The sequence below is a fragment of the Lutjanus erythropterus genome, chromosome 6, assembly GCF_056507025.1.
Source record: "Lutjanus erythropterus isolate fLutEry1 chromosome 6, fLutEry1.hap2, whole genome shotgun sequence".
NCBI lineage: Eukaryota > Metazoa > Chordata > Actinopteri > Lutjaniformes > Lutjanidae > Lutjanus > Lutjanus erythropterus.
Genome location: NC_139322.1, coordinates 6,561,215 through 6,577,552, shown reverse-complemented (window position 1 = coordinate 6,577,552; position 16,338 = coordinate 6,561,215). Strand labels below are relative to the sequence as shown.

Genomic DNA, 16,338 nt, shown 5'->3' with positions numbered 1-16,338 from the left:
CATCACTATGCACATTCAATACCACACACACAGTAGTTCTGTCTTTTTTTGTTTTTAGCAACTATTGTATAATGTGCTCAGAAGAAAAACTTCCTTTTTCCTTAACAAGGACTTTAAGGACCAAAGTGGTCAATCGTTATTCATTTAGATGTAAAGGAAAACATCTTTGCCAATGTAAAGCACAAATACTGCCTTGCAGTGTCTGCACTTGTACTTTAGTGCTCTTTGAATAAGCTAAAAAATAAGAGTTTCTTGCAGGTAGCATAAAGATTTTAAATATGTGCGACTTTTTAAATGTTTTGTAACACAATAAGAGCAGAGCCACACAGCACTGCTACAGTATGCAGTATCCACTTCACAAGATTTTTTAAAAAAAGCTCTCCAACGAATGAATGGAATCTGGCTTATGCATACATGCATTTAAAAAAGTGAGTATTGTGACACCTTTTACCACACTTGGGATGACTGTTTTTTCCTGTTTAGAGAAGGCCCATGTTTTGTTTTCCTTGGATTAATGCAGAGTTATAATTCAGTTCAGGGGTTATGTGTCCCACCGGATGCAATCAAAGTGAACGGTGCTCTGCATATCTCAAACCGAGTGCTGGAAACAATCTGCGTAAAGTGCTCCGCTGTTTAGAGACAATATATTCAATCACACCTCGATATTCTCCTCTGAAATGCCAGTATAAAGGTCAGAATTAAGTTTGAAATTCAACACAGCGCACCTGCCAACATATAGCTTTGAGGACAGTAGGAATTGAGGTTACTAAAACCCTTTATTCTGCAGCAGACTTTGTTCCCACAGCTACACGACCATAAAACCACAGAGTGTAAAGTTCTCGGGATGACCTTCTGTTTGCTGTCTAATGAAATTCATGTAAAGTCGAGAGATATGCCGTTTACTTAAAATGACTTTCTGCCTCGATCTTTCTTATCTCGTAAACAGTCGATCTGACAGGCTGAGCACACCAGGGAACAAATCAAGCTGCAGTGGCAGATAATCTCCCAGTAAATGATTTTAGGATCAGATTCATTAACAGAGGGTATTATTGCTTTTTCCGGATATAACACAAACATCAGAGAACAGGATTCAACACATTTACCGCCACTTTAATTTCAAAGAAATACAACATGTTAGATAAAAGGCCATTAGAAACCTCTGTTCATCGTTAATGGCACCATGTAACAATTACTAATGACATGGTTTGCATCTCCTTTTTTTTTTTAATTCATAAATGTTTGACACGTTTGTTATTCATGGAAGTGTAGCACCACAGTGTCTCCTGCAACAGTCCACATGACTGTTTGCCTTATTGAGTCAGGACCATGTTATGATGTAATTATAGATAGATTTTTGTGTGCAGTTATTATTTCTGAACAATTTTAAGGACCGAAAGCGTAGTATTTAGAGTGGTGATGCAATTTCATGGATAACCAGCAATCAGCTGTGTTGAACATCAGCAGTTCAGCCTGTTTACTCTGAACTCGCTATCTGAATTTGAATGGTTTTAAAGGGACAGTTCACCCCAAAATAAATTTTTTCCTCCATCTGTGCTATTATATTTAGATGTATATATTATGTTAGCATAGAGGTGCCTTCTCGCCAATATGATGGAACTAGATGGCACTGGTCTTGCGCCAAAAAAACACTCAACAGCAGTGTCTCTTTCCAAAAATCATGACCCAGTTGCTCCAATAATCTGCAGACCTTGTTGTGAGCAGTTTCATGTAGGAACTACTTTCTTTCTGCTGTAGAATCTACTAGAACTTCTTTGTCTAATAGGAAGAAAGTAGTTTCTGCTCACAACAAAATTTGTGGATTATCTTGAGTAACTGCATCATGATATTTGGAAAAAGGCACTGGTTTTGAGTTTTTCAAATGTCTTTTGTGCTTCAAGCACCAAAAGCTGAGTTCCATCTAGTTCCAATATACTGGAGAGAAGGCAGATATGTCTATGATTGATATCTCCAAAAATCTGCACCAAAAATCTCCAGATGATAAACAGCACTAAAGGTCAGGGGGAAAATATGTAATACTGATTTTGAGGTGAACTATCCCTTTAAGCTTTTTTGTGCGCTAACAATGCCCAAAATATGCTTTTGATGATTTTCATTGAAAATGATTGTTATACTTTCAATAAGTCAAAGTCCACATCATTTTGGGAATCACAACATACAACTGTAAACATTTAATGTTCACTTTATATTTACACCATTCTGTGCATTTCAAATACTACATGTACATGAAATTTATCTCCCAAGACGACGAGGAAACTCTGCACAAAGAAAAAAACCAAGTCATAAACAACTTTAGGCTCATATTTTAAGGCCTTTTGTACTATGATCCAGACATCTCTGGTTTGGACGTAAGTGCACTGTCAGTTTCCACAAAGGCTGAGCTCGAGTAATCACACAGAGAAGTCTGAAATAATTTTAGGAAATGTAACAGAGCCCCTCCTCTACTCATCACCGGTTGATTTAGAAGGAGACAGAAATCAAAGAGGGAAAAAAAAGAAGAAAATAAATGAATTTTCAATTTCTAGGGTGCCGACATCCAAACTGAAAACACACAAGATTATATAACATTTCTGTATGAATGCACAAAAGCTGAAAAATAGGACCTGCAAAGGAAATAAATAAAGCTCAACATATTTTTCAGTGTATAATGAGACAAGAAATGTTTTGCTGTTAAAATGTCTGAAAAACTGACAAGTGCATGCAAATGCACACCATCATGTTTCAGGACTTTTCTTCAGCATCTGACACCTACTTTCAAGAAATTTCCTGAATAATCCTGTAATGAAACTGCACCAGGGAGGTGGTTTGTTAAAATGTAGATTCAGCTGCACCCACTCAATCCTTGACTTTCCCACTTAATTTTTCTCTTACGGTTTCTCAGTTACCTTTTTCACAACCCAAATTAAAAAATATTTGGAGTACATGAAGTCATATTTTACTTTTATTTATTTATTTATTTATTTTTGTCTTGATTTGTTATTGCAAAGATTTGGCGGTGAACTATTAGAATATAAAATCATATTCAGACATATGTTTTCATGAGTATATAATCACCTGAAAATAAGAATCGTGTTTTAATTACCTACGAATGAGCTTGTTATATCTACAGTGGGAGCTTGCCCCATAGACAAACAAATATGTATAATTTGGGGATCTGCATTTTTTCTGGTTAAAAAGCACTATAAAGTTTAATTCTCAACCGAGCTTAATGAGTGATGTTATGTTCAAGGCTTTATGATCCACATGGACAAAACACCACTCGATGCTAATGCAGCATCTACGTATACATGTCTATGGCAGGCCCTCTTCCACAGAGGCCGCCATGTTGCACCACCATGTTTCTAAAGTAGCACAAAACGAACACTGGCTCTAGATATGGCCTTGTGAGTTTTTTGTGGGTCTAGTGGCCACCATAGGTTCTCCTACATGCTTGGAAGGGAAGGGTTAGGTGAGGTGTTTACATTCTACAAGCTCACAGTTGGATGCCACTAAATCCTACACGCTGGTCCTTCAAAACCTTAAAATGTTATGTTCTGTTTGGGTGATTTTTTGGGGAATATTTTGATAGTTTCAGCAGAGGAACTGACACTTTTGAACTGCACTCTTTGTGGTAAACTGCAATGTATAATACATGATACGTTGAGAAAACATGGCAAAACGTGAAATGAACCACAGTTATGAACAGATGTAGCAGCATTTTTAAAAAAAAAAAAAAAAAGAAGAAGAAACACAACTTTGGCAGCAGCAGCAAACATTCGAATTCTGAAACGTTATACGAATATCAGACAAAGGAGGAGAAGAGGAGGAAAAAAAAACAACAAAAAGACCTGCCATCATTGCAGACTGATGATACTGGCTCTGTTTCAACTCTTTGATGCTGCTGGAAAATATGAGTTCTACAATCACTGACATTAATTCAAACCGCAGAAGTCCCTTTCTGTTGTGGACTAAATAAATTATGCATATACATACAACATACTGTAGACCCAGAATTAGAGTCTACTTCTGCAACATGAAAATATAAACTTTTTGCAGCCTTAAAATGTATGTAAATATCACTTCTATACATCACATACTGTCGTGGGTATGGAGTCTGGAGTGTGCTGTATAGGAAGATTATTTCACATCTTATTCATTCATATATTTGAATAATCATTTATAAAATGATATATTTGCATTTAAATTATACAGTTAAATAATTCTTTATGAATTGAGTTTTTAACCGATTATTAAATAAAGTAGTAGTTAATGAATGATAAATACATTTATTCAAAATGATTCACAAAGTGTTAAATTTCAGTTGTTCAATCTACATATGTGTGTCTTTGTCGCAAGATTTTGTTGTGAAATTAAGAAATTTAGCTAGTTTGTCTTGCACAAGCTGATATGATAACTGGCCAGTGACAACTGAAAAAAAAATCTTTGGAAAAATAATGTTTAATGAACATCTTAATCCCTTTTAACCCACAGATTTACATTTGCATCATTTAAAGCGCCCCTCCAGATATGGTTTTAAGTGTGTAAAAATACCCTGCTATGATTGGTTTTTAGTTTAGCATTGTTTTCCCAGGTGAAAAAAAAAGATGGCTAGCGTTAGCATTACAGGAAACATCAGAGCGATTCGGCTGGAGGATTCAGGTTTATTTGCCTGGATTTGCATATTATGCAACAATTTCCCTTCAAATTGGTTCATCTGAATCTGCATGTGAGCATAAATCATCCACCCATCACCCACCCGAATAAATGTCCAATTTAGAGACCTGCACCTAACAATTAGAGAGGCTGCTTTGAGTTTCATTTTCATGAGTGCAGTAATGTCTCTATAGCAAATATCGTGGGACATTTAAGCAGAAAACTGTATTAAATTGAACTTGTTCTAACAGGACAGACTAAACTCTCCAACAAAACTGAAGGATCAGTTGCGCCTTTGTGCGTAAATGCGCACACAGCATCTCTCTTACTGAAAAGACACACACTACTTCTCACCCACAGCTCATCCACTATTAATCAGAATGTTAATATTTATAACACAGCTGTTCTACAGATCCATCGCAGTGCCCACTGTCCTACCTGTGCTCCACACAACTACTACTATCTGTCTTCTATCTATTATTACAACTATCTATATCTATTATCTATCTGTTTATCTATCTATCTATTTTTGCACAGATACAAGTTAGTATACTCAAGTTCAGACATTTTATGGGACATAGGATAAGAAAAACTGATTTTTGAATGGAGGGGATCTTTGAATACTGAACCTCTAATCATTTCAGTTGCACAGTCCAGCTTCACCGGCCATTATGAGTCAAACAATGTGAGCAAACCCAAACATGAGGTAATGCACAACCAAGATTATTTCAGTTTGGCAAAATAAATACACACAGTGTCATAAAAAATATCTGGCTGATTCAATAAATCTTTGCACTCTTCATTTAAACAGAGGTCAGGCAGGGAATACGTTTGCTATATTAATATCAGTGAGTAAATTTTCATCACTTTTTCCTAACTGAAACGGTAACTGTTGGTGTGACTGTAGCTGTAAACTCTCAGGAACCTTTTTGAGCTGCTGCATTCCCACCTTCTACCTCTTTATTCACGCTGAAAAGACTGAAAAATCACTTCCATTGAGAGTTTTCCCGGTTACAAAAAAAAGAATGATGCCAATTAAGCCGAGAGCAACTTATCAATCACTGACAAAAATATGTCAGCAAACAACACGTAGCAACAAAAATTTGATCAGTGAGAGTGAACGCCCTAAACACTTCACAGAGGTTCAACCTGATGAGTATTCAGATTATTATTTCAGGCTGAAATACTGATTTAAATGAGCTCTCCAGAAAAGCCTCCGCAAGCTTTTAGGTTGATTTTAACAATGCAGCTGCTCACTGCACCAGCAGCACACACACTGCAGTGAGGCAGACACTAACTCTGCTGTAGACATGAAGGGGAGAGCCATCACACACCGTAAGCGCACACTGAGCTCAAGAGCAACAATTAAGGAGTTTATTAATTCATCAGTTATCCCAGCCTGCCCAGCGGAAGCTGTTTATGTTCGCCAACTGTGACAGGAATCTGTCTATTATCAGCGTGTTAACCAATTATGGTTCTCAGATGCCCATTAAACTTTATTAAGCTCCATAAACCACAAGTTGACTTGTACAAGTCAATTATAAATACACAGGTAGAAATTATATTTATATACTCCCAGTTTTCAGCAGCAAATAAAGTTGGGGAGAAACGTAATACTGCCTGAATTTTGTTTTTGTTTTTATCAACATAATGAGAAAAAAAAGTTTCTTAATGAATGTATCTGCACATTGTTCAGTGGCAACATATTTTGCATGTTTTCCCTACAAAACTTGCTTGTACTGTTCCAATTAGAGCATTATTGGCACTTTTTATGGGTATGATTAGGCTCCACAGCATTCTGGCTGAGGTCAGGGGAAGATTGAGGTCGTGGTGAAATATTGAAAGAGGCAAGAATGACTATAAGCACAATTTACTTTTTTGACATTTAACCAAAATCATAATAAACCTGCACCTGCAAACCTTAAACCTGCAACAACAGATTTTTGAGCATGTAAGTGGAGCAGAAATCAGGCCACAAACACTGATATATCATCATGTTTTAAGTTGATGTGGCTAACTTTGTTAGCGAAAAGTTGTTTCTTTACACATCCAGCAGATTAGTTGCGTTCATATAAACCTGATCAATGTAACTCCAATACTTATATGTCTCATTTTAGCTCTGTTTTGTTCTCCACCAATTCCCTAAGGCTCTTTATCCACTAGATGATCCACTATACTCGCCAGCTAGTTGGTGACATTAGCCCTTTTTATACAGTCTGTATAAAAGTCTGCCGCACATTCTGTATAAAATGTACAAACACAGAACAGAGGGGGTCGTTGTTGTTCCGCTATTAATCCAGCAGTGCAGGTAGTAACAGAGCCGAATCGACGTTTGTGTAAAAAAGGGTAGCAGGCAGGACAGGACACCAACACTGTCCAACACAGCAACACATCATGCCTCTTTTGCTTCTTGAACGCAGGCATTAGGGTCGGGTACTTAAACACAGGTTCCTATATGACTTTGCAAACGCTTAACCAACATGCTAGTGAACATTACGGCGGCACTCGCTCTACATGAGTCTGGCAGCAGGTAGTCCGCTGTTAGCTGCTGTCTTTAGTGTGGCTGTATTTTACTTAAAAGGATTCCAATGCCGGGCGAGACGAGCAGCAAATGTTTTAAAACAGTTGCGTGTAAACATGTAGCATCAATTTGCCAAGTAAATTAAATGTTTTATACATATTTATATATTTAAGTTAACTTTAAACTGTTAACAGTTAAAATATTGTTCAAGTTCAAGTCCAAATTTGAGCTTTTCTTTTGTCGTTGGCATTTTGTGCTTTATTTTTTATAAATATTGATTAAGGCATCATTCAGGTGCTGGTACCACTTTAAAAGTGTTGTTTCAGCACCGATATTGGAAAAACCCAAATGATACCCAACCCCAGCTGGCCTGACATCTAAAATCAGACATATGAGGAGGCGTCATGTCAGGGTTTGTTTGTTTCTGTGTAAAAAACACAAGTAAAGCCAGTGTAATAATGGGTCTTCTTTATGGTAGGAGTGCAGATTCCCTGTTTGTAAAGGGCTATCAGCTGGTCTGTCTGCAGTCAGCTGGGAGGACGGCAAACAGCTTTTTTGCTGTAAAGTGGCGCCTGCTGCAGCCGACAACAACACTATGAGCAGTGAGTGTGAACAGAAACATGAAAGTTGTGGGCTGTAACACCCAAAGAGTAAGCTGAACGCCCACTCTATATATTTAAACGAAACGGCAGAGACAGGTGATAATTCTCACTACAACCAACACCACGCGTATACAAGAAGTGACGTGATCAATTGTTAATACAATATTAATCAAAGCCACTTGGGTCTCTGGGTCTCTCTCACATTAAAACAATAACAAAGGACGTAGTTTGATGTCGTGGGATCATAGTTGTTTTCTTCACTTTTAAACAACCGCCGTAGCTGATGAAGATCTGACATGACTCAAGCTGAAATCATGCCTGTGGCTGAGGACATATTAAAATTTTATTCATGTTATATTTAGTCATGTTCGCCAACTTCCTCCCTCACTCTTTAACCTCTGTCTCCGTCTATCTGAAGTATGTTGTGTTTCCCAAGAAGTGATGGCAACTAGCTCCTACCGAGCTACGGCTAGCAGGAAGTGCACTGTTACCGCACCTTGAGTAAATTATGTATTTGTCTGCATTTGTACTTTGTTGGAAACATTTGGGATAGTGTGAGTACACAGCTTTTCAAAATATATAGCATGTGTCTAGCGCTTTTAGGCATTTTAATGCAGAAATGTTACATATCATAGCTTTAAATTGAGCCATACAGAAGACTTAAGATGCCAACCTCAGTCTCCAAAATCACTGTTCGGCCCAAAAAATAGCACTTTTGCTCAAGAGTGCTCATTAAAAATGACACAATCCAGGCAGGAATTACGTTTCCCTCAAATTGTATTTGACAAAGCAAATTAGTGGAATATAAATGTAATTTCTATGAGACAAGGTTAAGTTAGATAAACTGACCACCTAAATGCTTAGAAATACGATCAAATGTAGCCTCTGATCATGGATGAATGATGACACAACCAGCCCCTGGGCACAGGGCCACCGGGACCCTCCGACCTCAAGAATGAGTTGTAGTCTTTTGGAATCAACATGAGGGTCATTTAACGTCTTTTTGTGGTCATTTTGTTACCCGTGAAATCAATTTGCATCTGTTTCATCCGTAAGCTTTCATAAATGCGCACAAACACGGACGAAATGAACACAAAAATTAGACTTTATGGCGTCTCTTTGTGGTTGCCGTGTGACTTTGAGGTTATTGCGTGTCTCTTTGTGGTCATTTTGCATCTCTTTGTGGCAATTTGGTGCCTCTGAAGTTGTTTAAGTCTCTTTGTGGTCATTTTGCACCTCTTTCATTGACGTGTTGCAGTTGAAGCCCAGGGGTCCAAGGCCCCAGGGCGACCCTGTGCCCAGAAGTAATCCAGTAATCCATCCATGCTTCTGATTACTAAACACGCTTGAAATGAGCCCTAATCCTCCTTTTTTTTTTAAATTAAATTCAAATTATTAATATACCTCATCAAGCAACCTCCACCACCATCCCTCTCATGTGATCAACTCTTAGCCTGGAACAATTAGCTCAAGCAAAGACACTCTCCAACACGTAGCAATGTGAATACTTGACAAGTCACACAAGTAACACAAGCATATACAGTTTACACCCAAAAGGCAGATGTACTTGAATGCAACAGTTGCCATGAAAAAAAAAAAAATCAGTATGCTAAATATATTCCGACAAGTCAGAGTTTGAAAAGTGCTTTTGGGATGTTTCAGTGTTCCTCTCTCTGAGGCTGCTTGAGTGACAGGAACATACAGTAGCGATAGGGAACATTTCTCAAGTCTCTTTTCATCTGGACGGGGACTCGGCTCTTCCAGAGAATGTGAACGATTTCCAAAGTCCTCTCTCTGTCCTGATCCATTTCCATCTATAATCTTTCAACCATCTGGCAAGATCCAACGGACGCAGCAGCAATGTTTTGATTATACGGTGACAACACATTATGAAGAAGTCTGTAAGCTTTTACAATCTTCTTTTTTTTTCTTTTTTTTTTTTTTACAGAGGGAACACAAGAAAGCCAGAAAATGTTGAGTACTGCCATCCGCCAACTAGGTTTCCCTTCTCCAGCTTCAGGTAGACTTTGTCCTCTTTTTCTAGATAGAGCAGAACTCCATTGGTGGCCGCCTCGCGAGTTACATCTTTGTCACCCGCAAAGGCAGAGATGACTGGTTTCCCATTCAACATCAGGTTCACCTGGACAACAGAAATAACAATTAGCAATAGGAAAAGAATAGTTCAGAGCAGAGTATGTTTCATCAATCAACTAATCTTTCTTCACTAACTTTATGTAATACAAGTTTTATTGGCTCAATTTAATTCAAATAAAATTACTAATCTTTTCAGAACATCAGTACTTCTAACTGAAGGACTGAAAATGATGAGTTCAATCGACTCATTACGTTTCTAAAGAAATATAATTAGCATATTATCAGACTTCCCAGCATGCATTTTTTGAGAGTTAAAACTTTCCTGAAACCCTTCTTTCTTTCTTTTTTTATAGTTTTATCAAAACATATATGATGGAAACTTGCTTTGTGTTGCTAAAACATTTTAAGATGAGTCACTGTTGGTGGTTTCATAATATTGAAAACATTAAGAAAAATGATAAGGGGTTAATATTCAATTCTAAGTTTCACATTTTGAACAAAGCAGCTCCAACAGAAGTGGATGAAGCTGTGAGTTTCTTTGTGTGAAACGAAGAACTGAAGTAAAATCAAATTTGCTCTTCAGTGTGACTGAAAAGTTGTTGGTTCCACTCAGTATCTTATTTATCCAACTTATATCTTATTTACCATGTTTTGTACCAAGGACAACTTAATTGATAGTTTATTTGAAAAAGAAAGTTTCTTTGTTTTAATAAATTAAATATTACCTCAACTTGTCTTTTCAAATTTCAACTTCAATCAATAAATTAATCTAAAACTAAACCAGATCAGTTGGTAGTATAATTAAATAAACTATGTCAAATAAAAGTACATAAAACAAAGAAAAATAAGATATCCAAAATACAAATAAGCTTAAAACACTGTAAAAACACTTAAGATATAGTGAAAATGGAACAGTTTAGAACTTAGAACAGTTCTAAGATTTCTAAAATACGAAAGCTGAGATCGACTCTTCTTGCAATTTTTTTTTTAATGTCATTATCTTGAGATCATGACTTAATTGTTTTATTATCTCGAGATAACAAAGTTCTTTTTCTCATGATGGGTTAATTTATCTTAGTCTGACTGGCCAGATGTACACAGATGTAGGTATGAGCCTGTCACTGGTCATTTTGTTCAAGTGACATCATGGCGTTCACCATCTGCGTTTTCAATATCCCCGCCAAACAACAGCAGGCTCTGAGGTAGTAACCTACGTGCTAAAAATGGCAAATTATTATTACCATTACCACTCACAGTACACTCATTAAAAAGCAAGAAACTGCTATGTCGCCTACAGACGAGCGAATGTTCCCACCGTAAGAAGTTGTTATCTTGAGATAATGAGATAATTGACGTGTTATCTCAAGGTAACAACGCTCGTTTTCTCCTGATAACATGTTAATTTAGATCATTATCATTATTAATTATCTGTGTCATCTTGAGAAAACAAGCTTTATCTCAAGATATCGAGATAAGTAATTTGTGATCCCCAAATAATGTCTGGCTAACGTGGCTGTTCTCAGTTTCCATGGTAAAAAGGCTTTTTTCAATTTCCATTTGCTCCTGCTGATTAATTATAGTAAGAAAAAGATCAGGTGCAAAATTGCTGAAAATTGTAATTCAGTTCACTAATTCAGTTTTAGGTTAGATAATAGTCTTGTTTATTAAAGATTATTGATAGTCATTGGAGTTACACCAACTGTTAAGACAGTGGGTGGGAGGTTTTTGCATCTTTTATTCTTTTGGGAGGTTAATTTAAATATTTATAATGCCAATGAGGGTTTTTTAAATTGAAACATAAATTTTAACCCCCCTCCCTATACTAATAATTTTCATACAGTCCCTAAATAAGACATTTTTTTTCCCCCACTCCAATAAAACAAGTTCACAACTCAGTCAAGTGCAGTGAAACAAACAGAAATGATACCTGTATGGTTTGGCTCTGGTACACTTTAATGACATGGAAGTTAAAACTGTAGATTCCTTTTCTTGGGGACAAAAAAACTGATTCAAATGTGAAGTAGTTTCCTATATTCACAAGAACCTATGAGAGAGGAAGAAGAAAAAAATTATTCACATTGTGACAAAGGTGTTTATAAAGCCAGCACTTCAACAAAGGCTTTCATTTCAGTGGAGCTTTAGGATTAAATATATAAATATTAAAAACAGCAACGCACACAGGATTTGCTATAGTGGCTACCAGGCTCGCCCTCCCGCTCACACACTAACTGAGAGCAGCACACTTTAAAAAAAAAAAAGAAAAAAAAGACCACACTTTAATTCCTGTCAGCACACCTGAACCCAACATTTAACTTTGTTGATCCAGAAGAAACCCAAATGATGTTTGATGATAATTTAATCTCATCAGTAGCTTTTAGGGACAGATTCCACTTCGGGGCACTTTGGCTGCTCGGTTAATAGAAACATTATCCAAATCACAATATGGCCAAATGCATTATCAAAAATGGCAGCATCTGCCATTTTTGATAAAGGTAAATGTGTGACAACATAACAGCATTATAATGAAGTACTGTGGTGCTGCAGAGATGCTCTGGCCTATTCTTTTTTTTCTTGTTTTTTTTTTTTTCTTTTTTTACCACATATTGCAGCCAAAGCCACTTTACTCAGATAAGACAAAAAAAAAGTCAAAAGCTCTCTTGATACTGTCTCTAAGTGACACGTACAGAATAAGCAAATGAATATTAGTGTTAGAGCCCAACTAATATGGGATGTTTGAGACCGATGCCAATTTCTGAGGGAAAAAGAATCAACCAATATCTGATACGATGGCTGATGTGGTCAATTTCTGAAGAGGGATAAAAACAGCCCTTTTCTGTTTGAACTGTGCACCGATTTTGCAGCGATATGACTATGCATAGGTGTTCAGAAGGCTGTTTTCTTAAACAAATAACTTTATTAAAGAATATCATATTTTGTTTAACATGTTAAATAAGTTAACATGTGTATATGCCAACCAACTGTAGAAAGGAACACTGAGAAAATGAATAAATAAAAATAAAATAAATAGCTAAATAAAACATCAGTAGTGTTCAGTAAATCGCTAAAGACAATTATATTAAAGCAGAAGCGCTTTCAGTTAAAAGTAGTGTTGCAACTTTTGAGTTTTCTTTAACTGATAGTTGAAAAAGCTAATAACTAATTAATCAGTTACTCATTACTAATTAATAAGATAGAAAACACATTTTCTTCTCTCATTTTTTTCATTTTTATTCTTGGGGGGTTTTTTTTTCTCATTTTTCAAGTTTCTTTATTTAACAAATGTCTCCGCCAGACAAAACAAAATCAATACAAATTAAATTTTTTATTTGGTTAAATTTTAATTGATTAAGTTCTTAATGGTGATTAAGGAATTAATGATTGATCATTAGCATCCCTAGTTAAAAGGAAAAACATTTTATACAGACAAAAAATGCTGTACACACGAGAGTTATTATTAAATAACGGACAAGTTTTCAAGTTGTGATTTAAAAAAAAAAAACATTTTATGATTAAATATTGTATGATGGACTTTTTATCCTGGTATTATCGTACCGTGAGCTTTGAGTATCATTACATCCCTGGTATCAGTCAGCTGCTGAATATTTTAATACTGTCAATCAATTATCGGCAGATTGTTAAGGAAGAAGCAGCTTTGCAGCATTTTCTCCTGCAGGGAGCTCCTCATCTCCAAATGTTCCCCATGTTGCTAAATCTAAGTCACTCCAAGTGGAGCTGCAACTATTTTCATTGTCGATTAATTTGTCAGTTTATTGTCTCGACTAATCGATAAATTAATGCTGTCAGAATCCAGTTGCCAGAAGAGAAGGTCCAAATGTGGAGCACATGGACGTACCCCATGTTTGGACCAATTTTTCAAGTCTTTCCTTTCACAATTATTTTCATTATCAATTAATCTGTCTATCATTTTCTTGATGAATCAATTAGTTGTTTGGGCCATAAAATGTAATGAAAAAATGGCGAAAAATGTAAACCAGCGTTTCCCAAAGTAAAAGAAACCAGAAAATATTCACATCTAAGATGCTACAGTCAGAAAAGTTTGACTTTCTTTTATTTAAAAAATTACTCAAGCCAATTAGTTGATTATCAAAATAGTTGGCCATTAATTTAGTAATCATTTAATGATTATATGTTGTGTTATAAAGAGTTTTCATATCGGTGTGTGTACACTGATACCAGTGTATCTGTGATTGGCCCATGTCTGGCTGAAATACCAGTCAGGATCTAATTAGTGTTGTTAAATGAATACATTTTCTTACTTTTTCTTGCTGAAAATGATCCACCCTTAACATTTCAGTCTGGATAGCCCTTAACGCTGTCCCATGAGTGTCTGTGAAAGGTTTTAAGCACCCTGCAGTCTTATTAGACATACAGTTTTTACATTAAACGAACTTCTTTGGGCGGATGATTGATGGAGGCAGCAGAAGCTGCTCTCAGCAGCACCTGCCTGCGGAGTCTGAAATCCCACCTGTTCTTGACACCACTGCAGGCTGAGCCACGACCTTTGACAAAACGTGGCCTTCATAGCAACAGCGTGCACACGATCCACACCAATCAGATCAGATTCGGGGCGTTATGACAGCAAAACATCAGGTTATGTAATTCAAATGAGAGGGCAGAGAGACGATCAGTGTGTTTTTTTGTTACAAACACCTGAACGCTGCTGCCCACCGATGTATGACTAATCACATTCTGGTTGTTGGTGTTTGCCTGGTGTGTTTGGGTGTTCCACCAACAACTGTGTGAAGGTGAGGGATGTGTGCGTGCACGCGTGTACAAGTACGCGCAATGAGGGTAGCTTGAGGCAAACTGATGCGTGTGTATGTGTGCGTGCGTGTGTGTGTGTGTGCGGGGCTCTGCAGGATGCTGCCCGCTCTCCAACATAATCCAGTCACTTTCAAACCTGCTGCTGCTGCCTGCGTGTGATGATGTGTTGTTGTACTGAATCCACATGCCTCCACAGCTGCAGCCAGCCTCAAACTAAACTCCGGCTGGGGTGCAGATAAACTTAACTGCAGTGACACTTTCATATTTTTAATGTTCTGCACCACAAGTCAAAAACTGAGCCAGGGGATGAAGGTTTATCACACAAAAGGACTAAAACTGGCTATTAGACTGACAGATGCAGGAAAAAAACAGGAATCATAAGCAGCAAAGTGCAATTTAAAGCGCATTTAACCACTTTTTTTTCTTTTTACATGAAAATAGTTGATCAAAATGGTCTTAACCTGGTCGAAGTAGATTATCCTCGTTTTGTTGCTCATCTCCGACGGCTCGTGGTTGTTGCTCCGGACTGCAGAGAAAGCCACCTTGGAGTTGGCGGCGCGCACCGAGATGCCGAGCGGAGAGGACGAAGCCTTCCAGTCCGTGGTCGGGTTCGAGTCGCACACCACGAGGCATTTCCCCTCCAGGACGATCGGCTCCGTGTCATTCTGAGCTCTCGCCACCTCGGAGATCACAGTCCAGCTGAGCACCAGTATGAGGGAGTTCACCATCTTCCTCTGTGACAGCTGTGGCAGCGCAGATTCAAAAAGAGAGACCGTCTCCCTGCGCCAACACAAGTTTCCGAGTCCCTCCGCTGGTCTCCCCCGCCGCAGACGCGTCTGACGCTCAGATATTCTCTTATTGGATCCACAAATGTGCCATATCCAAGAGAGACATCAACAGAAATGAAAGAATTAAGTCTAAATCTTCTTTTCCAAACACACAGATCGCCGATTTCTGTCTATGCGTCTCATTTTCAGGTTATTTAAAGCTGGCGGATGAGACAAAAGTAGACCATGTGGACTGTTTTAGAGGAGACTGCTCCAGTCTGAGAGGCGAATCAGCCGATAAATCGTCCATAGCCCTCACTCCCACTCCGAGGAACGCGTCTGACAGGAGCTGATCCCCGCAGTGATGTGCGGCGTGTGTGCGCGCCCAGCCAGCCACTTTACGCACGCACATGTGGAGGAAGTTATAATTAACTGTCTCTGCGTAATTTGCCAAAAGCTGATATTTCTCTCGTTCTCTAAAATTGCTACCAACTTCAATTCACATTCATTAATTAGCGGTGTTAATGAGAGGAGATGCACTGGATATTCTGTCGTTTTCTCGGATCCTGGGACAAATACATGAAATACATCTCTCCAAACACATTTCTGATGATTTTCCAGCTTTTAAAGAATTTAATGGAGAAGTATAGAATCAAAAATGCCCTTGAGCAAGAGTTTTATGTGTTTCTTGTTCTGACAGAGCTCCCTGTCCACTGTGGCTCGCTGTAATGCAGTGACTCATCATAATCTCATCGCACAGGTGGGCTGAAAATCTTTCAAGCTTGACTTCCATAGAAGTCAGTGATGGGACCTTTAGTCTCCATATAGTTGTCCTGGTGACATCATGACTTCAGTGCTCTTTTCTCTCAGCTGTCTGCTTTGTCTCTCTGAAACTGAATAATAAAAACTTTTCCTGGAG

The 16,338-nt window shown here is 37.7% G+C and overlaps 1 protein-coding gene across 1 annotated transcript; it reads right to left on the bottom strand.

Moving 5' to 3' along the window:
- Window positions 1–9,158: 9,158 nt before the first annotated feature.
- cbln4 (cerebellin 4 precursor) lies at window positions 9,159–15,766 on the bottom strand. Its single transcript, XM_084719929.1, has 3 exons — window positions 15,114–15,766; window positions 11,795–11,911; window positions 9,159–9,913 (listed from the first exon to the last, which is right to left on the bottom strand). The coding sequence occupies exons 1-3, from the start codon at window positions 15,378–15,380 to the stop codon at window positions 9,716–9,718; spliced, it is 582 nt and encodes a 193-aa protein (XP_084576055.1). The 5' UTR covers window positions 15,381–15,766; the 3' UTR covers window positions 9,159–9,715.
- Window positions 15,767–16,338: the final 572 nt, after the last annotated feature.